Below are 24,278 nucleotides of genomic sequence, written 5' to 3' on the forward strand. Positions count from 1 at the left end.
CATTTAAGAGAAAAAAATAAGAGGGTAAACACTAGAAATTCTTCACCCATATTTCTAACCAATAAAGCCTTTAAAACATTATTCTTGCCCTGCTGGGCGTGGCTCAGCAGTTGAGCGTCAACCTAGGATCCAAGTGATTGGGGTTTGATTCCCAGTCAGGGCACATGCCCAGGTTGCAGGCTCGATCCCCAGTTGGGGATGTGCAGGAGCAGTCGTTCAATGACTCTCTCATCATTGATGTTTCTCTCTCTCTCCCTCTCCTGTCCTCTTGCTGAAATCAATAAAGATATATTTTAAAAAATAAAAATAAATAAAACATTCTTTCAACAAACAATGATAAACTAGCCATGTGCAATTGTTTTTTTGCATGAAGTATAGCAAAAAAAGGTAACAGATACCAAAATTTGTGCCTATATCAGAGTAATCCACCTGAGTGAGTGTTGCTCTAAGAAAATATTTTTTTTTTTTGCCCGGCCGGGCGTGGCTCAGCGGTTGAGCATCAACCTAGGATCCAGGCGATCGGGGTTTGATTCCCGGTCAGGGCACATGCCTGTGTTGCAGGCTAGGCAGCCGATCAATGACTCTCTCATCATTGATGTTTCTATCTCTCTCTCTCTCCCTCTCCTTTCCTCTCTAAAATCAATAAAGATATATTTTTAAAAAAAAGAAAATATTTTTTTTAAAAAAGAGTCCACAGGGGAGAAAAAATTATGTATTTGTGTACAGCTCTGCATGTCTGCGTGCATGTATGCATGTAAGTATACACACATAGAGACATATATGTATCTTTGTATTTATTAATTAATTTAAAAAGCAGGCATTGAGGTAATAAATGTCCTTATAACTTAAATAATAATTTATTTTACAACTAAATATTTCCAGAATATTGGTCAACTTAAAATAGAACCTAAAGATGCGAAAGAGCAAGACCAAGAAATAATAGGCAACATACAAAATAAAAGATTACTATCTGTAATGAACTTCTACTAATTAAAAAAAAAAAAAGAAAAATTTGCAAAAGATTATAAACTAATTAATAAAAAAAAATATAAAGAGGCAATAAAGTTATGTGACAATGTCCAACTTTACTGGCAACCAAGAAATTGCAAAAATAGAGATTTATCATCATTTTTCACATATCAGTTGGCAAAAAATAACTGTTAATATCCACTACTGGCAATAGTATGAGGCAAAGGCATGCTCATAGTTAGTGTTTACAAATTGGGGAAATTTACTCTACAGCAACAGAGAGCATATACAATATTAAAACTGCAACATGTTACTCCAATTCTAAGAATCTATTCCACAGCATAACTTGTACAACTATTGAAAGACATATATATACATAAGGATGATCAGGATATTATTATTTCTAACATGAAAAGAGGGAAATAACTGAAATATTAAAAAAAAAAAAAAACCTGGCTAAATAAATTATGACAGACCTTTACATACATCCCTTAAATGAATAAAGTAAAACCATAGGCATGAACATGAACAAATCTCTAAAAAAACCACACAGAAAAATATAACAGCAGCACTTGTGGTTAGAAATCAAAGCAAAAATCCCACCTATGAGTTTCTATATATGCATTCTAATATAAAATATGGAAAGATAAACAGATCAAGCTGTTTCCAGTAGTTATCTCTGGAAAAAAGGAGTAAGAGTTTCACACTTTACTTAGATTACTATTTGATTTAAAAAAAACAGAAAACACTTTTATTACTTCTATAATTTTAGAAAAACAATAAAAGTTTAGATTAGAAAAAGGTCATAAATCAGAAATCTATAAACTTACTCAATTTTTCACCAAGTATCTGAAGAATTTCTAGCACCAGCCAATGAATATCCAAGTGGAGATGTAATAAATGCCACGATGGAGGGAAAAGCTGTGAATGATATTATCAACTGTGACTGAGAATTCATAACACTTTACAAGGTATTTGATAATATATCACAACACTCCTCCATAAGCACCATGACAAAGGATCAGTTAACCTACCACTAAGCTCAGGGAAAACCTTTGTCTTGTTCATCAGAAGAGTCTTTCACTAGAGATTTTAAAAGCAGGACAGGATATATTTTCATCTAAAGACTTAGAACAGACCCACCTTAGGTCTAACTGCATGTATAGTAAAGGTCCCTTCAACCAACCTTTGATTCTACTACATCTACAAGGCAGTAAAAGAATTTTTTTAAAAACACTTATCTGCATGACTTTTAGACTTTAGTTAGGAAATGTTTCTAAATGTAATACATATCCAGGAACTCCTATAAAGAATTTTAACAAGAACTTGAAACTATCATGTTAATACTATTGTCATGCCCTTTAAGAAACTTAAAGAAGCAAAGAAATTACCTCTCAATTCATGCATCAGGATTCAAACCTAATTCTGGCTGAAAAGCCAGTGCTCTTAACTATCAATAACCTTCTTCCAGTCAACATTTAGTATCACTATAAAAATAAAAACTATACACATGTTCTATTAAGACACCCAGAAAGAATGCTGCAGAAGGAACTTGCCATATCAAATATGCAAACAAAATAAAATGCTACACTAATAAATTAGTACTGGCTCAGGAATAGATAATAAAAAACAGCAAAAATAGGGATAAGAGAACTGGATAAACATGATATCCAAATCAGTGGGAAAAGCATGAGTCACTCAATAGGACAGAATTATTAACTTATTTGCAAGAAACTAAAGTTAGATTTCATACCTCAGAGCATTATTTTTAAGAAAGAGATTTAAAGAGGTAAATGTAAAAAACAAATACATTTTTAACATCAACATAGAGATGACACAAAAGAAAAACACTGACAAATATAACTATTTAAAAGTCCAATCTATCTAGTAAGTCAGCTTAAATGCTGAAAAAGATAAATGAAAATATTTGTAATGCATAATACCCAAATATTTCCAATAAACTAAGTTCCAAAACAAATAAAAGACATGCTCAATTGAAAATACCAATTAAATTAATACTTTTCATATATAAGATTGGTAAAATATAGGAAATATAAAATCTTGAAAGATGCTTTTATTTTGTAAGATGTTTTCGCTGTTGTTTTAGAAAAGAATTTTAGTGTATGATTTTGTTTATGTATTGAAGACTACATTCCTCTGCTTTAAGAATTCAGTCTTCAAATCTTCAAATAACCTATCTTTTCAAGTCTGCCTAATTAAAAAACCTATGAAGGGCAAAACCTAGTTTGAGGACCCTTACACACATTCTTTATTTCTGCTCCTAGATAAGTTATTATTTTCTTAACCACTTGATGAATATCCAGAAAAATAATTTGAATTTAGAGGCTAAAATGAAGGAAAAATATCCCTCCTCCACATCTATTAATTTTTATTAAATGACACAATTAAAAGCAATTATCTACTTGCTTTCTATAAACATAAATCTGTGAATTCAGTTGGAACTCTATTTGCTTTATTAGATATATTGATCTCCCATAGTCAATTTTTGTTGTTGTTGTTCAATTTCACAGAAATATACAAACACTTAGTTGAACATTTTGACAAAGACATGTTCCTAAAAACTAAATGTTATTAAAATTGGTAAAGTCAAATAGAATGGAAGAGGTTAAGAGTTCAGGGAATTCATGGGAAAGTATAATTGTCATCCAGTTAAACTCACATTATCCTATGGAGAATTTGTTAATTATAACCATAAGCTGGGTTACGCTAACAAGACAAATTAAAAAACAAAAGCAAAAAACTTCAGATGGAACAATAAAAGGTAGGGGAGCAAAAGGTCATCAGTCAAAACAATCTTTTTTTAAATCTTCACCCAAGGATATTTTTATTGATTTTAGAAAGAGAGGAAAGGGAGGGGAAAGAGAGAGAGAGAGAAACATGAATCAGTTGCCTCCCAACCAGGGACTGAACCCGCAACTTGGGTATGTAACCTGACCAGGAATTGAACCCACAACCTTTTGGTGTATGAGATGATACTCCAACCAACAGAGCCACCCAGCCAGGGCAGTCAAAACAATCTTAATCATATTCTGAAAAAGTCTCAAAAGTCAGAATAGGCAAAATGAAGTGCTTTTGAAAGTGTAACTTTTATAAGGTAATCTTTTTGAATTTTATTATAATAAAAAAGGAGCCCTGGCCGGTATGGCTCAGTTGGTTGCATTAGCCCATGCACCAAAAGGCTGCTGGTTCAATTCAGCTGCAGGTGATTCCTGGTCAGGGCACATGCCTGGAGTTGTGGGCTTGATCCCCAAGTAGGGGGCATGCAGGAGGCAGCTGGTCGATGTTTCACTCTCACATCGATATTCCTCTCTTTTTCTCCTTCTCCCTTCCTCTCTCTAAAAAATCAATGAAAAAATCTTAAAAAAAAAAAAAAAAAAAGTAAGCAAAGATGACACATATTTTTAGAAAATAAAGGTTATTTGATTTTATTTGAAACTTTTAAACATTTGCACTGTTATAAATTAGAATAGAGAAGTTATCAGATTTAGTGTATACTGTTTTAAGTGCTTTATTCATTTTCATTTATTTAATTCTCCTAAGAACTCTGGAAAGCTATACGAATTATATAGATGTGGAGACTGAGGCAAGAGGTATTACTTGCCCAGAGACATAATTAATAAGAGGAGGAGACAGAATTTCAACTCAGGTAGTCTGGTCTAGAGCTGTCCTCCTGACTGATTTCCTTCATTCTTGAATAAATACTATTTGTAGGGAGAAAAACTGGTAATTTAAAAATTAAATGAAACAAGTCAAACCTCAATCTGATTTTGATTCATAAATGCTCCCCGATTAATGCTGGGAAGTTCACATAGGTGTCCAATATATAAGAGTAATCCATGAAGCTCATCAACCAGCAGTGAGGGAAGCTGAGCCTCCAGAACCTCATAGGGATGAACAGGAGCATGATTCTGAGCATTCTGTACTGTCAGGAACCTACAAAACAATTAGATACAATAAACAACCAAAGTCTGGATGAATATGTACTCAGAAATTCATGCAGTAATCAAAATACTTAACTGGCGTCCTACCTGAAGATGAAAACTTTAACATAATGAAGAAATGTTACGCATTGCTGCCTAATATTGCCTGCTTTGGAGTGCAGGGTCGATATCCTCCCTGAAATAAAAACATATAATGTTAATCATAGCTTAAATAATTAATCAGTGAGTAGTGAAATAAAAGCAGCAATTTATCTTTTAATTTTTTCCACTGATATCTATATACTTCTTGCACTGCCCCCAAAATCTGTTATTAAGGTCACCAATGAAACTCATGTTGTCCAATCAATGGATACTACCTGTCCTCAAGTAACTTGCCCTCGCAGTAGCACTGGCTACACTTGGCTTCACTGACGCCATATACTACCCTGGTGTATTCTTCCTCATGTGTCCTTTCTCCTACCTCTCTTTTACTGGCTCCTACTCCTCTATCCTACTACTAGTATGGGGTCTCCTCAGGAATAAGACCTGAGTTCTCTTCTCTCTGTACATCTCTTCCTGCAATAATGATCAGTTATCAGTGTCTTTATTTCAAAATGATAGCAACTTGAAAACGATTACCTCTATCCCAGACCTCCCCTTTGCACTCCAGACCTTGCATGTCAAACTGCCTGTCATCTTTTTTTTCTTTTTTTAATATATCTTTATTGATTTCAGAGAGAGGAAAGGAGAGGGAGAGAGAGAGATAGAAACATCAATGATGAGAGAGTCACTGATCAAGCCCGCAACCTGGGCATGTGCCCTGACCGAGAATTGAACCCTGATCGCCTGGATCCTAGATCGATGATCAACCGCTGAGCCACACCCGGCCGGGCACTGCCTGTCATCTTTACTTGGATTGCTCATACACTGCAAATAATACATCCTCGATTTCTCCCAAAATCTGTTCATGCCTATGTTTTCTCCACTCATTACAACTGGTGCCAACAGTTGCCTATATGTTATTCTTGCTTCTTCCATTTCCTTAAAACTCATATTTAACCCACCAGAGTCCTATTATGACCAAAATTATGTTTAAACTTTTCATTTCCCTATAATCTCTTGAATTACTGAACAGGTCTCCTAATAGGTCTTCCCTTATCCTTTTTGCCCCTCTATAATCTAAGTACAAAATATGCTTTAAATATATATCAATTCCCGTTCCTCCAAAATCAAAACCCATGAAAAGCTATCTACTGTATTTAGAATGAAGTGAAATCAAAACTCCTTATAATGATTTATAAGGCCCAGAATGATATATTAATATTGTCTGTCTTTCTCCCAACTTCAAACCATGCCATCTTCCCCTCACTTCAACACTTACATCAGCAAAAATTACCTGGAACGTTACCATGTGCAAAACACTGACAATCACTATAAGAAAAATGAGTAAGAGGCAATCGCTAAACAAAAGCATAAAAAACCATGATGAGAATTAAAGACAACAAATTCTGATCCATATTAAACATAAAGCAAAACTTTTTTCTAAATTCGAACTTAAATGAGCAAACATGGCCAGTGCTTTGGCAAAACCAACAGGAAAAGATGTTATGCAAATACCTACATATTAAACAGTATAGTGCACTTTTATAGCTTAATTATATTTCACCTACAAAAGTCCTATCATCCCTCAGTTTCACAATTCTCAGCCCATAAAGGAAGTACTCCCTTAAAAAAACTGCTGTGAACTTCTGCATTCAGTCAAGATGGAGTAAAAGGAATCAGATGTTTTAAACTAGAAAACCAGAAAATCAACATTAAAAAAAAGTTTTCAGGCACCAGAAACAAGGCAATGCAAGACTGCTATCCCAGAGAGAAGGTAAGTCCTAAGACTGCACAAACTTCCCACCAAAAAACAATTACCAGGCTGCAGCACCGGGAGAGAGCCCAAACAGAGCCAAAATCACTGAGCTGAGGAGATAAAGGTCTAAATTTACAGGACAAAAGTACCAAAGAAGAAAAAAAGCTCCATAAAAAAAAAAAAAGCTCTGGAAATATACCGAGGGTCCCCACTAAATCTTTGGCTGAATACTGATCTGTTCAAGCCCGAGAAAAATAACCCAAGACCAGGTGAGAACTTCAGAAAACAATTCCCTACAAAGCTTTCACAGGCTAGGGAACAGTTCCAGTTCCCACCAGAAATTTTATAAAAAAATCATAATACACCAAAAAGAATCCTCAGAAGCCTTATTAGAGCTAAAATAACATTAGACCAAAGGCTACTTTTTTAAAGTCCTAGCAAAATTTAAAACAAGATTTAAAAAATCCAGTGGATTACAAGTATTCAACAGCAAGCCAGACAAAATTTAACATGTTAGAGAAATATAAGAAAATCCAGAAAGCAGCAATGTAAAATCTACAGTGTCAATCACACAATAAAAAATTACTAGATTTTCAAAGAACCAGAAAACGATAACCCGGAACTAGGAGAAAAATCAATCAATACAAACAGACCAAGAAATGATGATGAAAGAACTTGCAGTCAACAAAGTTGAAAAGAGCAGTTATACGTAGACGCTTTATGTTCAAAACGGATGGGGGGGGGGGGAAAGTATGTGGACAGAAAAAGAAGATATAAAAAAAATCCACATGAAATGTCCATAGAAAAAAATATAGTATCTGAAAAAGGAATAACACTGACAGCTATATTTAAGAACAGGCTTCAGTAAAACATACATTACTTCGTATGTTATTCCGCCTCATTGGAAAGCCATCCAGGTAGCATAACGAACAGAACAAGAACCAATACACCTCAGGAGGTGTCCCTACTCAAGGGGTTTCCAGGGAGGGCTGAGGGCCAAGACTAGCTACATGGGTCTAACAACAAAGCCCTGATACAGCTGCATGACAGCAATGGCCTCATTTGGAATAATCAATACTGCTAACCTATCCAACAAATCTATCACTAAAAGTTTTTTAAGAAACCAAAAACACCAAAATGTCAGTATAACAAATAACCATTTCAACAAATAGTCCATTGTACTATTTTAGCTCAATAAGTGTTTTTCAAGGAATAATCTTATATAATAAATGCCTTCCTCAAACTAAGTCTCTCTATATAGTCAAGTGTTCTTGCTGTGCCCGCTATAATCTCTTACTGGCTCCGCAGGGTTTCAAAATATAATTCTGATTCTCTGGAATGGTTTACAAAGACAACTGTGATTCCGTCCCTTCCAGATTCATCACTCTCACACACACTCTAATCCAACCATACATAATTACTTCCTGCTCCCTGAACTTTCACATTTCTTCATACTTCAAAGTCTGTATCAATACAGTTGTTTCGACCTGGAACTCTTCCTGTCCCCTAAACTTTCCCAAAATCTCCTGTCCAGCTAATCTCTCCTCATCCTGGAAGGCTCAGATCTGGCATCACTGGGTGATGAGCATATAAGCAAATGAAGCCCTTGGCTGCCACAGCAGCTTGTACGTGCTTCTACCACCACTTCTCCATTTACCATGCTGACCTATGTGTGCATGTCTACGTCCCACTCAACTGCAAGCTCTTCAGCAGCATACTTTCCACTTTGATGTGTCTGCACCTTACCCAGCACCTTAGCTGAAGCAGGGACTCAGAGGGTAATGAAATACTACTACTCAATGCTTACTGAGCATATGCAAAGAAAACAAAACCAATAAAAGAGCCCTAACAGGTGACAGCAAACGGCTAGGCCAGGTACTCCTCGCTGAAATTAACAAGTTTTCATAAAATATTAAAAATAATCTAATCGCATGAGATATCACCTCATACTTGTCAGAATGGCTCTTATCAAAATGTGAAAAATAACAAGTGTTGGCAAGGATGTGGAGAAAAGGGAACCCTGTGCACTGTTGATGGGAATGTAATTTAGTGCAGCCACTGTGGAAAACAGTATGAAGGTTCCTTTAAAAATTAAAATAGAACTACCATACAACACAGCAATTCCACTTCTGGGTATTTATCTAAACAAAATGAAAACACTAATTTGAAAAGATAGATGCACCCTTATATTCACTGCAGCATTATTTACAATAGCCAAGATATGCAAGCAACCTAGGTGGCCATCAATAGATGAGTGAAGAGAGATGTGATTATATACATACACATACACAGATACACACACGCACACAGGAATATCACTCAACCATAAAAAAAGAATAAAATCTTGCCATTTGTGACAACATGGATGGATCTAGAGGATGGTATGCTAAGTGAAATACCAGTTATTTCACTTATTTGTGTAATATAAAAAGCAAAACAGAAACAGACTCACAGATAATGAAACTAAACTGATGGTTGCCAAAGGGAAGGGAGAGGGGGATGGGTAAAAAAGGTGACGGGGGTTAAGAGGTACAAATGTCCAGCTATAAAATACATAAGTCACAAGGATGTAACATACAGCCAAAGGAACAGAGTCAATAATATCATAATACCTTTGTGTGGTGACAGATGATTACTAGACTTATCATGGTGATTACTTTGTAAGGTATATAAATATCAAATCATTATATTGTATACCTGAAACAAATGCAATATTGTGTGTCAACTATACTTTAATAAAGTAAAAAAAATAATAATCACACAGGGCCACCCCAGGATTATGGTGAAATAAGACAATAACAAACCCTCCCTGAAATCAGAAACAAGGCATTATATAATCACATTTAAACAAAATACAAAAACAGAAACCCTCCTCTTCCAGCTAACATGATTATTGCTTCTTTACTAATGAGAACCCTCCCTAGACTCCCTTTATTTGTCTCACCTTCTATATAAAAATTAACACAATCATTAAACTTCCACTGCTTCTTAACAGCATCCAATCCAGAACAAAGTCCTAGTCCCCTTAACCTCTACCCAAAATCAGCTGGCACAAGCCGAAACCCTATCACAACGCCCTCCCTACTCCTCCTTACTGAGAGGCCTCAACTGTTCCTCATGATGTGGATTTTCCCCTTGTACTAGTAAGCCACTAAACATTTCTTTGACCATAGGTGTGTTCCAGGTAATCTTTAATTGCTAAGCATCACTAATAAGATATTAGGTTAAGCACTTAACCTGCACTGTCATTTAATTCTCACAAGCAATCAAGGAGGTGAGAACTATTACCTGGTGTCAGACCCACAATTAGCTAGGAGCGGAACCCAGGCTGACCAGAGCAGGGTTCTAAATACATACTGCACCGAAACTGCCAGGAAGAAGTAGCTGGCATGCACTAAAACACTGCCCTTCAATTAGTTTCGCTACCTTAACTATACCAAACCCCCCATATCAGTCTTCTATTAAATGTCAAAAACAGACAAACAAAAACAAAAAGCAGAAAAGAAGAGCAAGAAGACAGCATAAGGTCTGGTACTATTTCTCTTATGAGTTCTCCATCCCACTCCACACCTGCAAAGCTTGTTACTAATTCACTTCAGAGATATTTAACCTTAAATCAATTTTACTTACAGATTTGAAAAATAGCCCCGACGTTCCCTACGTTCCACGTCCCCCACGTCCCCCGTTCCCCCAATAACAAAAAAAAAATTATAAAAAAAAAAGATTTGAAAAATACTGTAAATCTCAGCTACAACAAAATTGTATTTAGTGTTCAGAAAAAACGTCATACTTTTTCTGACGTAATACTTCCTCCATGGTATTATGATATCCCACCTACGCATCATAAAACCCACATGCAATTCACTATAATTCCCCTTTAAACACAACTTACCAAAATCACAGCTGGCCTGTAATAAGGTTTCCAAGTTATATAGTTGTTGCCTAATTTAAAAATGTAAAGTGAGAATTAATCTCAGAATATAAGTACATAGATAATATTTCTAATACTACATGTTTATTATAGGGTCAGCTTCAGGTAGTGAAGACTTTGAGAAAAGATAAACAGGCCTTTGTCTGACCTTCCAAAAATAATATATTAAAAGCTGCAAATATCTCAAAAAGTCTATCAAATGTCATAGATGTCACTATCAACGAAATACTGTTTAAATCTTCAAGGAGTTTAAGATACTTATATAAAATACCCTAGGTTAACAGTTATGTAATGAAATGTTAAACTGTATCACACATTTATACAGGAGTTCAAAAAGGAATAATGTAGACTAGAGTTATCAGGAAAAGTTATAACATTCCACCTTAATTCCTGAGAGTAATCTGCTCTTGCCAGTCTTCCTACCTGCCTTTCAACTCCTTAAAGATTGACCCATATTCATGACCCGTGTGCTAGGCAATGACTCAACTCATTCTATAATGTTCAAAATTAGAGACTCGCTCAGCCTGGTCTCCCAATAAAACACACAACATGGCACACATACAGTGATGTCTCTTCACAAGGTCTTATGGGATGAGGGTGGGAGGAGAAATCCCTCCACCTTTTCCTTTTCACTTACATGCACCATATATACATTCTTAATCTATTTTTTGGTAATTATTTGCCCTCAATAACTGACCCAATTTCAAAATCATCTGAAATCTGAATATGGACTAAGTTTTAAATGACACGTTATTACAACTGTGTTCATTGTGATAACGAGATAGTTTATGTTTGAAAAAAAGTTTGTATTTTAAGAAATTCATACTGAAATATTTAATGATGACATGATGTCTAGATTTTGCTTAAAAATATTTAAGCCAAAAATAAGAGAAAGGACAGATGAAGGAAATGTGATAAAACCTTGATGTTTATTATAAGTGAAGGAGGGTATGTGGAGGTTCATTATACTGTTCTCTCTACATTTGTGTATGTTTGAAAATTTTCATTAAAAATTTTTAATGTCGAAATTTACCATGTTAATCAATCATATTGCTAATAATTACACAGTCTGAAAGATGTATTTGGGAAGCCTGAGTGCATTCTCTAAAAATCACAGGAAAACTATAACTATTAAACAATAGAAGTATTTTGGTTTTCTTCCAAAACTATAATATAGTTCAAAGTCTTAAATACTTGTCTTGAATACAACATGTCAAATAAAGATTCTGAAAAAAAATACATTCACTAAAAAACAACTCACTCAAACCATTACTCCATAAAACATTACTGCTTAATTTTACTATTGATAAGATAATCAAGGGAACAACATGTATAACTCTACTGGTGTGTTTGTCAATATCAGTATAAGAAACCACACAGCAAGGTAACTTACAAAAGTGAACAAGCATCTACACTCCAAGGAAATTAAAGACAGCAAACATACCTGAATAAATGAAAGAGCGCTCTAGACGAATTCACTAAGGCCGTTTCAGTAACCCACTGAATGCCAAATAGTTCCACTGTATCCTCTTCAAAATTAGTTGGTAAAGGATCAAGACTCAAAATTAATCTGAAATGAGAACTGTGATTAAATCTCATGAAAAGTACACTAAGTCCCATAGTATAGCATGTCCTTTTTTTGACCTTCTAGGAACCCATATTCCACATGACGTGCCAGCAATGAAATTGTAAAGTCAGGCTGTGCCTTGATACTGTATACATAAGAATGGCAAAGCTAGAACTGTATTAAAAATTCAGTCCTGTACGCTGATGAAAAAGTATAACTAAAGAGCAATGTAACTTATGTGTAAAAGACAAAAAGGAGTCTAAGAAACATACTTTTGCCTGTGTTTAATAGTGGTTTTCAGATGTAGAATTCATCCAGTGAGGGGGCATTTAATTTTTAAAACAGCTAAATGTTATTCTGAGCAGTGTCTGGAGAACAACATAATCAAAGTGAGTAATCTCTTTTAACATCTCAAACAAAGTACAACTATAAAACCAATAAAAATGTTTTTCCTTTCTGACTGAAATTGCCTTGGAAGGTAGTCCCAAAATATTTCAGTAACAGCAGTTTTACAGCAATATGTGTACAACTGCCCAAGGCAAGAACTTTGAATAACATTCCTGTGAACTGACACAATGTGGTGCACTTATTAGAAAGTTTTTAAAAAACATGACTTGTATATGTAATGATACACAGACTTAGAAGGAACTGGGGCAACAAAAACTGTGCATGTCTTGCTTAAGAATTACTAAGAAGCTCCAAAATATTATTTCATATTTTAGGAGGAAACAACATTTCAAAAAGACCAGGTAGTTCAGGATTCAGTTTACTTAAAAGCTAAATTAGAACTCAGCTCCCTATGACAAAGCTTAGGCAGCAGGAGTGAGGTAAGAGAACATCGGGCAGCAAGACAGTTCTCCTTCATATACAAAAACCTTTTAATTATGCTCTTAACCAGGAAACCAACAACAGAACTACTAGTTTGCATGTCTGATGTACTAAAGTGATTTACAAAAACATGCCTTGAATATCAAGTTTAGTTGCCTGAAATCTTAAATAACATTCCCAACAAACTAATGAAAAAATCTGATGAGGGTAAAACAAAGTCTCCATTCTTTTGTTTGTTCACCTACCGCTTAAGGGCTCCGCTGGAAAGGTAGGAGTCCCCAGAAAAATGTTTCGCTCCTCCAACTCCTCTGTTTTCAAAAGCGCAAGAGAAGCAGGGGGGTCTGCACCACTCGGTCCCCAGCTCCAGCTCCAGGCTGTCGGTCAGGAAGGCCGACGCAGCGGAACCGCCGTCCATTGTTCACTTCATGTCCTGAAAAGTTTGGGGTCCATTACAACCATCGATCAGGGCTCCAAAGAAGTTGTGATGAGATTCCGGGAGGTGGGGCGGGTGACGTCACAAAGTTCCCCAAACGCTCCCCTCTCTCCCGCACAAACGGAACCACCGAGAAGACAAATTCCCAACAACTCTGCCCTACGGGCTCCCCCCAAGATCAAGGCCGACAGAACTTGGGCAGAGTGTACCCGCGACCGGCTGCAGTAAGGCCTTCAAGTCCCTCTAGGTCGGTGCCCGCGGCCGCCCGAGGCAGGGCGAAGAGGGCAGAAATGCTGGCGGGGCAAAGACGGCGGCACCTCCCGAGCCCGCCAGTCCCGCGCCCCCGGCTACCTTCTCAAGCCGCACCGCGCCCCTTTCCCCGCAGGGCCGCGGGAACGCCCCTTCGCAGACCCCGGGCGGGGACCGGGGCCCCGCGCCAACCCCACAGCCCCGGCGGCGGAGCGTGTCTCGAGTCTCTCCCCGCGCTCACGCGGAGGAGGCCGGCGCGGCGGGCCCAGGGCGGGGGAGGCAGCGTCCCGCGCCCCCGGGCGCCGCGTCTCGGCGGCTCGTCCTACCTGCTCACACGTTCAGTCCCGAGGTGGGCCCGCGGCCGCCGGGGCTGCAGCCCGAGTCCCAGGGGCGCAAATCCCAACAGTAAAATTCCCGCCACGCCGCGCCCGCGCTCGGGAAGGGCGGGGCCACGGCAGGGCCCGCCCCCGGAGGTGGGCGGTGAGGTCTCCGCGGGAACCGCGGGCGCTGCCGAGTTCTCGCGAGAGTCTTCCCGCGGAGCTGTGGGAGCTGCTTTTCGCCTTCCCGCCCCGCCTCTTTTTTTTTTTTTTTCCGTTTTTAGTGTTAATTGATGCATTGGGTCCGAAGACGGGGCCTCATTGAGCAACAAAAGCGGTAGGTCCCGAGGAGAGCCGGGCCTGTGGACGGCGGGTTCTCTCGCTGTGGCGCTTGAGAAAAGAGCTTCTGTCCCAGGGCGGCCGAGGCGGCTCCTTCCCGCGCGGAGCCCCGCGGCGCCCCGACTCCTCCCCGAGGTCGAGGCTGCCTGCGGTTCCTGGCCTGTGAGCCGGGCAAGGGCAATCAGGAGGCTGGGCCAGGGCATGGCAGCGCTAGTGTGAAAACTGTGCCTCTACTTTTTTTGCAGCATATCCGGACAAGTTGAAGTGGTTTAAACCTGGACCCTCGGGAACTATCGCCCGTTCGCAGCGGGTTCTTTTCAGTGCTCCGTAAAATCCACTTCTCGGAAGACCTTTCAGTCTAAGTCGGAGGTAACAGCTCAGCTCTCACTGTCTGCAGAGTCGAGAAACACGTGGCGGCTTCTCGTTCCGAGGAGCTGCTGTCGTCGGAGGACTCGCCGCGCCCGCCACAGCTCGTCCGCGTTCAGTTCCTGCAGAGGGAACAGCCCGTCGCCACTCTTTCCTCCGTTCAAACCAAACCCCGCACACTTTCTGACAGATGGGGTCATGTGGGGGAAACAACAGGACCCCTGTTCTGGCTGCTGCGAGGGCTCCGCTAGCTCCGCCGATGCCCCAGGAGGCTCCGGTGTTGTGGGGCCGCTGCAGCCCGGCTCGTTTAGGGCCCTGTGGAGTCTAGCACAAGGCACGGCGGGCGACAGTGCCTAGGAAACTGCCCAGGCGTGAGACCGGGGCCCTGGCACTGAGTTTGGGAGAACTGGGTCAGCATCGGCATGGATACTTCTTCCTCCATTCAGAACATCCAGAGAGACCCTTCTATTTTTTTCATTTTCCAAGTGCCTGATGTTGAACGATAGACTTAGTTGAACCAGGGAGTTCAGCGGAAAGAACCGAGTAGGTTCTGTGTAAATAAGCAAGAACTGTGGCCCCTGCCATCAGCAGGAACCCCCGGCAGGTAACAGACGGCACGCTGGAGAGGGGATTGGAGGGTGCTTAAGGAGAGCGCCGTGTGGAAGGTGTGGGCCGCCCGCCTGCGGGGTGCAGCGGTCGGACGTCGGCGGCGCGCCCGGCGGTCGCCGGCTGGACCCGGGTCCGAGCACACGCCCGGCTGCGGCCTGGATCCCAGGAGGGGGCGCGCAGGAGGCAGCCCGGCCGTGTTGATGTTTCTCCCTCACCCATGTTTCGCTCTCTCTCCCTCTCCCTTCCTTTCTTTCTTAAATCAATAAAAACATATTTTTAAAAAAAGAAAAAGAAGAAAAAAGATGTGGACGGGGTTCCCCCCCGAAACAATAAGCGAGGGTGAAGTAACCAGAACTAATAAGAAAATCATTATGACCAGTATGCCTACGACGTAAGGGAAGGAGGGGCCGCCAGAGGCCTGGGAGACCTGCTGCAGGCGCCACCTGCCGGACGGCTGCCGACGGTGCCGGCCTGGAGAAACTGCCGCGACCGCAACCCGAGGGAGGAGCTGAAGGGGTTAAGCGCCCAACGCTCTCCCTGCGCACTCCAGGGTTCCCCTGGTGTTTCTCGTCAGCCAAAATTAAACTGAAAATAGAGAGCAAGGATACAATCTATAAAGTTCAGCCTCCTGGGCCAGAGTCCAGGCTGAAGAAGGGTAAAGGGTGAATCCGGCAGAGAGGGGTCAGTTCTATCAAGAAGACATGATGCTGACTGTGTACGAATCAAGTAACATCTTCAGCATAGGTAAAGTGAACGGTACTGTTATAGGAGAAATGCTCAAATTAAGAACTGTGGCTAGAGACTTCTAAATTCCTGTCTGTATTTAACGGAACAAGTAGACAGAAAATTAGTATAGATATAGAAGACTTGAATAGCACTGCCAACCGACTCACCTAGTTGGCATTTATAGGTACTCAGCCCAGCAGCAGCAGAATACGCTCTTCACAAGTGCACAAGAAACATTCACTAAAATAAACCATAATCTGAATGGTAAAACAAATTTAATCAACTTTAAAAGGATTAAACTGAACAAGGTATATTGAGTGACCACAATGGAATTAAACTAGAAATAAATAATAGCCCGGTGGGGCGTGGCTCAGCGGTTAAGCATCGACCTTGGATCCAGGCGATCGGGTTCGATTCCTGGTCAGGGCACATGCCCGGGTTGCGGGCTAGGCAGCCGATCAATGACTCTCTCATCATTGATGTTTCTATCTCTCTCTCCCCCTTCCTTTCTTCTCCCTGAAATCAATAAGATATGTTTAATAAATAAATAAATAAATAAATAAATAAATAAATAATAGAAAGGTATCTGAAAAAAACTCTAACTATATGGAAATGAAGTAACACTCTAATTCAAACAAGAAGTCACAATGAAAATTTAAAAATATTTTGAATTAAATGAAAATGAAAACATGAAAATTTATAACATTAACTGCTTACATTAGAGAAAAAAGAGCTCAATTCAATCATTTAAACTTCTAAAGAAACTAGGAAAAACAGCAAAATAAAAACAAAGCAAGCAAAATGAAGGAAATAATACAAAGACTAGACTTAAATTGGAATGAAGCAGAAGAAAAATAGGAGAAATAAATGAAACCAAAAGTTAGTTCTTTGAAAAGATCAATAAAATATAATTGATAAAACCTTCTATCCAGACTGATCAAGAAAAAAAGAGGGGAGAAACAAATTACCAATATCAGGAGTTTAAGAGATGTCATCACTATAGATTCTACAGACATTAAAATGATAAGGATATTAAGAACATTTTTATGCCAACAAAATAGATGAAATGGACAAATTCCTTGAAAGACAACTGCCAAAGAAGAAAATGATAACTTGAATAGCTCTATATCCATCTTAGTAATTTTAATCTTTAGTTTAAAAACCTCTGTTTCTCATAACTCACGCACACACACACATCTTACAAGAAAACTCCAGGACCAGATGGTTTCACTATTGAATTCTCCCCAACATTTAAGAAAGGTATAACAACAAATCTATATGAAATTTTCCAGAAATTAGAAGACGATGGAATACTTTGACACTCATCTAATGTGTTCGGCATTAAACTGATAGCAAAACTTGACAAAGACAAGAAAAGAAAATTGCAATCCAATATCACATGCAAACATAGAGGCAAAAATTTTACCAAGTAAAATACAGCAATATATACGAAGGATGATGTATACTAAGAAAATTAGGTTCATCTTGGGAATACAAGGTTAGTTCAAATTTCAAAGTACAATCAGGGTATTTCATTATATAAACACTGTAAAAAGAAAAACCACATTATCATCTCAATATGCAGGGGAAAAAAAATCACTTAAAAAATGTCAGCCTTTATTCAGGAAAAAAACTCTTGGCAGACTAGGAACAGAAGAAAATTTTCCTAACCTGATAAATAGCAACTATGACAAATCTATTAATATCATGAAAATGAATGTTTTCTTCCCAAGATTGAGAACTAGGGAAGGATATCTGCTATTTCTACTTCTGGTCAACATTGTACTAGAGGTAACTAACCAATATGGTATGAGAAAGAAATAAAAGTAATATAGATTAGAAAAGAAGAAGTAAAACTGTTATCATTCTCAGGTGGTATAATCATTTATGTAGAAAATCCTTAAAAATCTACCAAAACAGTTACTAGAGAACTAATACTAAATTCAGCAAGGTGGATGGGTTCAATGTCAATATACAAAAATAAATTGTATTTTTCTAGACAACTAGTGAACATTTAAAATTGTAATAAAAAAGAAATACGATTTTAATGACAAAAATATTTAGAGATAAATTTAACAAGATATGCACAAGATGTAAGCTGAGGATTACAAAATATTGCTGAGAGAAATTAAAAAATACTCAAATAGAAAGATGAAGCATGATAATGAAGTGGAAGATTCAATATTATTAAGATTTATTCTGAAATTTATCCAGAAATTCGGTGGAATGCCAGTCAAAATCTCACTGGTCTTTTCTTTTGTAGAAATTCACAAATGTTTTCAGAAATTTTAAGGAAATGCAAAGGACCTAGAATAACCAAAACAATTTTGAATAAGAACAGTGTTGGAAGATTCACAGTACCTGATCTCATGACTTTTTATAAAGCTACATAATCAAAATATTGTATTGCTGTAAGGATACACATAGTTAGTAGAACAGAAGAGAGAGTCCAGGAACAGACAGATCCCCATACATATATGGTCAATTGATTTTTGACAAAGGTATTCAATGATGAAAAAATTCTTTTCAACAAATGGTGCTAGAACTGTTGGATACTGATACGCTAAAATATGAAGTTTGACCTTTACTTCACAGTTTACAAAACTGAACTAAATATAAGCCATACGCCTAAATGTAAGAGCTAAAACTATAAAACTTTTAGATATTCAGAGGACTAGTAATCAGGGAAATGCCAGCAAAGAAGTGCAAGTAGTAAGACCAGTTTTAAGGAGAAAACACACATGTGTGTACTGTTGTGTGATGTCTGTCATGAGAGTCAAGAGATGTGTTTCATGAAAGCATGGGTAATCTATATCAAATGTTGCTGCTTAAGTGGAACAGTAAGAGAAAACAAATTAACCACTGAATTTGGCAAAATGGAGATCATTACTGATGTTGATAAAAGCCATTTCAGTTGAGTAGTTGGGGGGGCGGGTTGTTAGATTGGAATGGGTTGGATTGGAAATGGGAGGTGAGTCAGCAAATTTAGAAACTTTACTCAGGAATTTTATTTAATATAAAGCAGAAAATTATGGCAGGTGGGAGATATGGGGATCGAGAGATGATGGTTTGAAGGCAGGAAATATTAGAACATGTGTTTGAGCTTATGGCAGCTATAAAAGGAATAAATATATAAATATAAATAAATTATAAAGGGAAAAGTTGATGATGCTGAAGAGAAGGCGAATGATTGCCAGACTGCAGGCATTAAGACAAGAGAGGATGGTATTTACTACACAGGTAACATAGTGGCCTCTAATAGGATCAAGGACAAGTAAACAAGAAGAGTGAAAATTATGCAGATAAGTTGGTGAACTGAGTGGTTCAATGTTGAGGTAGTTTTTGTTTTATTTCATCTATTTTCTCTATGACATATCAACTGGAAGTGAGAGGAAAGAGTGGTTGTTAGAGATTTGAGGAGAGGAAAGATGTGTTGTGGTCATATTGGCAAATAAAAAGTGTATTTACTAGGAAAGTGTAGTAGGAATGCCTGGGGCTGTTGAATGACTATTTGGGATTTGGGATTCAAAACAATTAAGAGTTCAGTTAGCACAGCTTTGTGATTTTCCCCAACAGCATTCAGGAAGGGAGATAGAATTTGAATGTTGTAACATTAGCGTTACAACTAAAAATGTGTTCAAAATCCATCTATTTGATAATCTAGTATTATGATAGCAGACTGAAAATCAAACAATTTAATATGAATGTCATGTTTTGAGTAGGGAAACTTTTTATAAACTCAACTGAATATAATATATCCCAAAGATTGAAGCCCTCAATTTCAGAAACTTTATCACCATTTTAATTGAAATCTTATTTAAGGTTTAAGACAATTTCTTGTTACCTTAAATGAAACCAATGATCACTTTACCTCTTTATAGTAATTACTCATAAGCCCAGAAGTGGATTCAGCACTTTAGTAAAATCTAACCAATACTAAATCCAATTCTAATTATCTTTTAATATAATTGGGCATCATTGAGGATACACTGAGATAGCTAAACTCATTTATGGTTTTTAGCCCTAATATTGAAAATATTAGGTTATATCTATGAGGTATCTATTGCAAGTGTGTATACAATTCACCTTCAGTTAACTTTCTGTTAACCCACAGTATTTTATTACACTAATTTCGAGCAACAGATAATGAAATCCTAATGTTCCAAGTACTACTCCCTGCAGATATCATGATTTAAACAACTGCTTCAGTAGCAATGGGGTGGTTTAGTTGGTTGAGAAGGAGCAGCTTTCCTATATAGCAAAAGGAATTTTCATGTAGCCACACAGGGCATTGGGTAATTAACAATGTAATGTAATACACTGTATGGAACTTTAACAATCGGACCCAAGAAAATTTCACTATCGATCTTCATTCTTTTTGTTTTGTTTTTATATGTTTAGCATCTTCCCCTCCTGCATGTGTTCTCTAACATTTCCTTCTACCTCCAGTAACTTGATTCATTAATTACCCCTCTTGTTTGTTTTTTTTTGTTTGTTTGTTTTCAATATATTTTTATTGATTTTAGAGAGGGGAAGAGAGAGAGAGAGAGAGGGAGCTGAAACATCAATGATGAGAGAGTCATGATCTATCTGCTGTCTCCTGCACGCCCCAGACCGGGGATAGAGCCCGCAACCCAGGCATGTGCCCCAAGCAGGCATCGAACCGCCATCTCCTGGATCACAAGTCTACACTCAACCGCTGAGCCATGCCCGGCCAAGCACCCCTCTCGTTTTTACCATCAACCTCTCCCTCTTTCCTGTCTTCTTTCCCTAAGCTTACTGTGGTAGGCAGCTTCTAACATGGTTCCCAATAATATTTGCCACCTTGTATCCATGCCCTTGTGAAATCTCTTCTTGAGTATGGGCTAACCCTAATGACTTGCGACTAATGAATAGATTAGAGAAAGAAGTGATGGCCTATCACTTCCGTGATCAGGTTACAAAATACTGTGAGTTACATCTTGTTAGCGCCCTCCCTGGCACTTTACCTTCTTGCTTTCTTCACTTGTTCACTTTGAGAAGTAAATTACCATTTTAGAGAAGACCATCTGCCAAAAACTGAGGGCAGACTGGCCAACAGCCAGTGAGGAACTGTGGCCCTCAGTCCGCGAGAGTCCACAAGGAACTGAATTCTACTGACAACCACTTGAGTGAGTTTTAGAAGTGGATTATTCCCCAGTAGAACCTTGAAATGACAGAGCCTTGGTAGACATGTAGAATTTAACCTGGTCCAAAAGTGGATGGGTCTGACCTTTGCCCTTGGCTTCTGGGAAATAATCAATAAGTAATCTTTGAAATGTTACATCTGATAAGAGTGTCCATTTTTGCTTGGGGGCCTTGGGTCATACTGGGTCTTCTGTCAGTAAGGTTTAGCATGAAATTGGTCACACCCAAAAGACCAACAGTGTAATTTACGGGGAGCCTTTGAGTCATGTGGTATCAGTCATCCTGGGACTGAGATTTACCATGTAGGTAGTCACTGGATCATGCTTAGATATGAGGCCCCAATGTCGTTGAACACTGAGGTCTGAGCAAGTTTCCCTGGGTGGTGGTCCTCCATGCCTATCGTTACACATTAACACTGGAAAAGTAAAGTGTCCTGGCTCCTCTGGGAAAAGACAGTGGAAGCTCCACATATGGTATTTCACAGACTCTACCCTAGCATTTTTCCTTGGCTGACCTGAATATGTATCCTTTTACCTGTAATAAACCATAATTGTGAGTATAATAGCTTTCAGTGAGTTCTATGAACATTTAAGGTAAATTATCAAAACTGAGGGTAGTTTTGAGAACCCCTGAACCTGCATTTGGAGTCAGAAGTGAGGGCAGCCTTGTGTGGACTGTCTGCCTCCTAACTTCAAAGGCGGCCAGACTCTTGCAGCGGCATTGCTGCCAGCTGTGGCTGACACCTGCATTGCCACCCGTGAATAACAGTCTATATGAGAATATCAATGTGTAAATGATGATGGATTGAAAAGGAAAACACTGAAAAATTTTTAAGTAGGTAAAACTGTCCATTACCTCCTGCTTGACATACCTAAAAAGGTTCAACATAGCTTCAGAAAGGGTATGGGGAATAGGGCACCTTCACTGACAACCCCTTTAAGAGAACCTGGGATGAAGAAGGGTTGGTTCTCCAAAGGAAGGAAGATGGAATGCTGTGCAGGCGAAGCAACAAGTGCCCAACACTCTGCCCCCTTCTCGGCTTTTATATACTCCACTTAATACCTGTCACTCCTTTGTGATGTCGCTTCCTATCAAAACATCTACATTTCCAGGAAAAATCAATTATTCTCTCTCTTCCATTTTTATAAGTAATAAGTAATATGTCATCACCTTTACTGTGCCACAGCAAAAGAACTGGAATGTATCTGCCAATACCTTAGAAGCAGCTTCCTCCAGGGAGAAAGATTTCACCCCACGGATAAAATGCTGCCTGCTCTGCTTCTAGAGACAACTTCTTTTTCTTCAGTTTCCCGGTTCTCCACATTCCTGGTGCCCATCCAAGTTACAGGTCCTTAGCCTCACTTCCAAGGAAGACTTTGGTAATTTTTCAAAAATATATATCTTTATTGATTTCAGAGAGAGGAAGGAAGAGGGAGAGAGAGAAACATCAATGAAAGAAAGTCATTGATCCGCTGCCCCCTGCACCCCCCCCCCCCAACTGGGGATCTAGTCCCCAACCCGGGCATGTGCCCTGACCAAGAATCAAACTGGCAAAATCTTGCTGCTTGGAAGACTGCTAAACCAACCGAGCCACACCAGCCAGGGCTTTATTTTTTTCTTTCTTTTTATTTGCTTTTGTTGTATTTTTCTTTTTCTAGCTTCTTAAAATGGAAGCTTAGATTATTGATTTGAGACCTTCTTTAATAAAAGCATTTAGTGCTATTAATTTCTTTCTAAGCAATGCTTTAGCTGCATTCCACAAATTTTGATATATAGTATTTTTTTTTCCCACTCAGTTAAAATATTTTTCAGTTTTTCTTGAGACTTCCTCTTTGGCCTCTGGGTTATTTAGTAGTACGTTGCCTGAATTCCAAATACCTGAGACTTTTTCTGGTATCTTCCTATTATTGCGTTCTTATTTAATTTCATTTTGATCAAATAACATTTTATGATTTCGGTATTTTTATATTTATTGATGTTCGTTTTATCATCCAAAATATGGTCTATCATGGTGAATGTTTCATGTACATTTGAAAATAATATGTATTCCACTGTTGTTGGGTAGAATGTTCTATAAATGTCAACGAGATCAAGTGGCTGATAAAGTTGACCTGGTTTCCTATATTCTTGGTGGCATTCTACTTGTTCTACTGATTTTTGAGAGAGGAGTATTGAAATGTCAAGTATAAGAGAAGATTTATCTATTTCTCCTTTTGTTTGTATCAGTTTTTGTTTCATGTATTTTGAAGTTCTTTTGTTAGGTTCATATACATTTATAACTCCTATAACTTCCTAGTGAATTGACACTCTTATTATGACATAATGTCCCTCTTTATTCATGACAATTTTATTTGTTCCAAAGTCTTTGTCTGATATTTATATAGCCACTCTGACTTTCCTTTCATTGGTATTTGATAGCATATCTTTTACAATGATTTCACTTTTAATATATCTATATCATTATATTAAAAGTGGTTTCTTGCCCTGGCCAGGAAGCTCAGATGGTTAGAGTGTCGTCCCAATACACCAAGGTTGCAGGTTTGATCTCTGGTCAGGACGCATACAACTAATGAATGCATAAATAAGTGGAACAACAAATCAGTCTCTCTGTCTGTCTCTCTCTCCCCCTTCCTCTCCCTCTAAAATCAATTTTTAAAAAAGTGGGTTTCTTATAAAAAGTGTGTTGGTTTACAAAGGGCATATACTTACTTGAGTTTTTGTTTTTCATCCAACCTGACACTTTGTCTTTTAATTGGTGTGTTTAGATCATTTTCATTTAATGTGATACGGTTGTATTTAGGCCTACCCTTTTATTATTTTTTGGTTTGTTCCCTCTGGTTTTCTGTTGTTGTTGTTTCCATATTTCCTCTTTTCTCTTCTTTTATTATTTGACTATTTTTTAGTATTCTATTTAAATTTATATATTAGCTTTTTGGCTGTGTCTCTTTGTATTATATTTATAGTAATTTCTCTAGGGAT

General features: G+C 38.3%; 1 protein-coding gene across 2 annotated transcripts in view; it reads right to left on the reverse strand.

The window, feature by feature from the left end:
* Positions 1-14,190, reverse strand: part of MMS22L (MMS22 like, DNA repair protein) — a 103,116-nt gene extending 88,926 nt beyond the window's left edge. For both annotated transcript variants that reach the window (XR_015714577.1, XM_087817523.1), the window contains exons 1-7: positions 14,103-14,190; positions 13,340-13,524; positions 12,144-12,269; positions 10,661-10,710; positions 5,019-5,106; positions 4,746-4,923; positions 1,800-1,890 (exon numbers count right to left, since the gene is read on the reverse strand). Coding sequence is in view for 1 of the 2 variants with exons in the window: in XM_087817523.1 (XP_087673649.1) it covers positions 1,800-1,890; positions 4,746-4,923; positions 5,019-5,106; positions 10,661-10,710; positions 12,144-12,269; positions 13,340-13,509 (703 nt within the window). In the remaining variant the exon portion in view is untranslated. The remainder of the gene's footprint in view (positions 1-1,799; positions 1,891-4,745; positions 4,924-5,018; positions 5,107-10,660; positions 10,711-12,143; positions 12,270-13,339; positions 13,525-14,102) is intronic.
* Between the last annotated feature and the right edge of the window lie 10,088 nt (positions 14,191-24,278).

This window comes from Miniopterus natalensis, chromosome 5, assembly GCF_054644295.1.
Source record: "Miniopterus natalensis isolate mMinNat1 chromosome 5, mMinNat1.hap1, whole genome shotgun sequence".
Lineage (NCBI taxonomy): Eukaryota > Metazoa > Chordata > Mammalia > Chiroptera > Miniopteridae > Miniopterus > Miniopterus natalensis.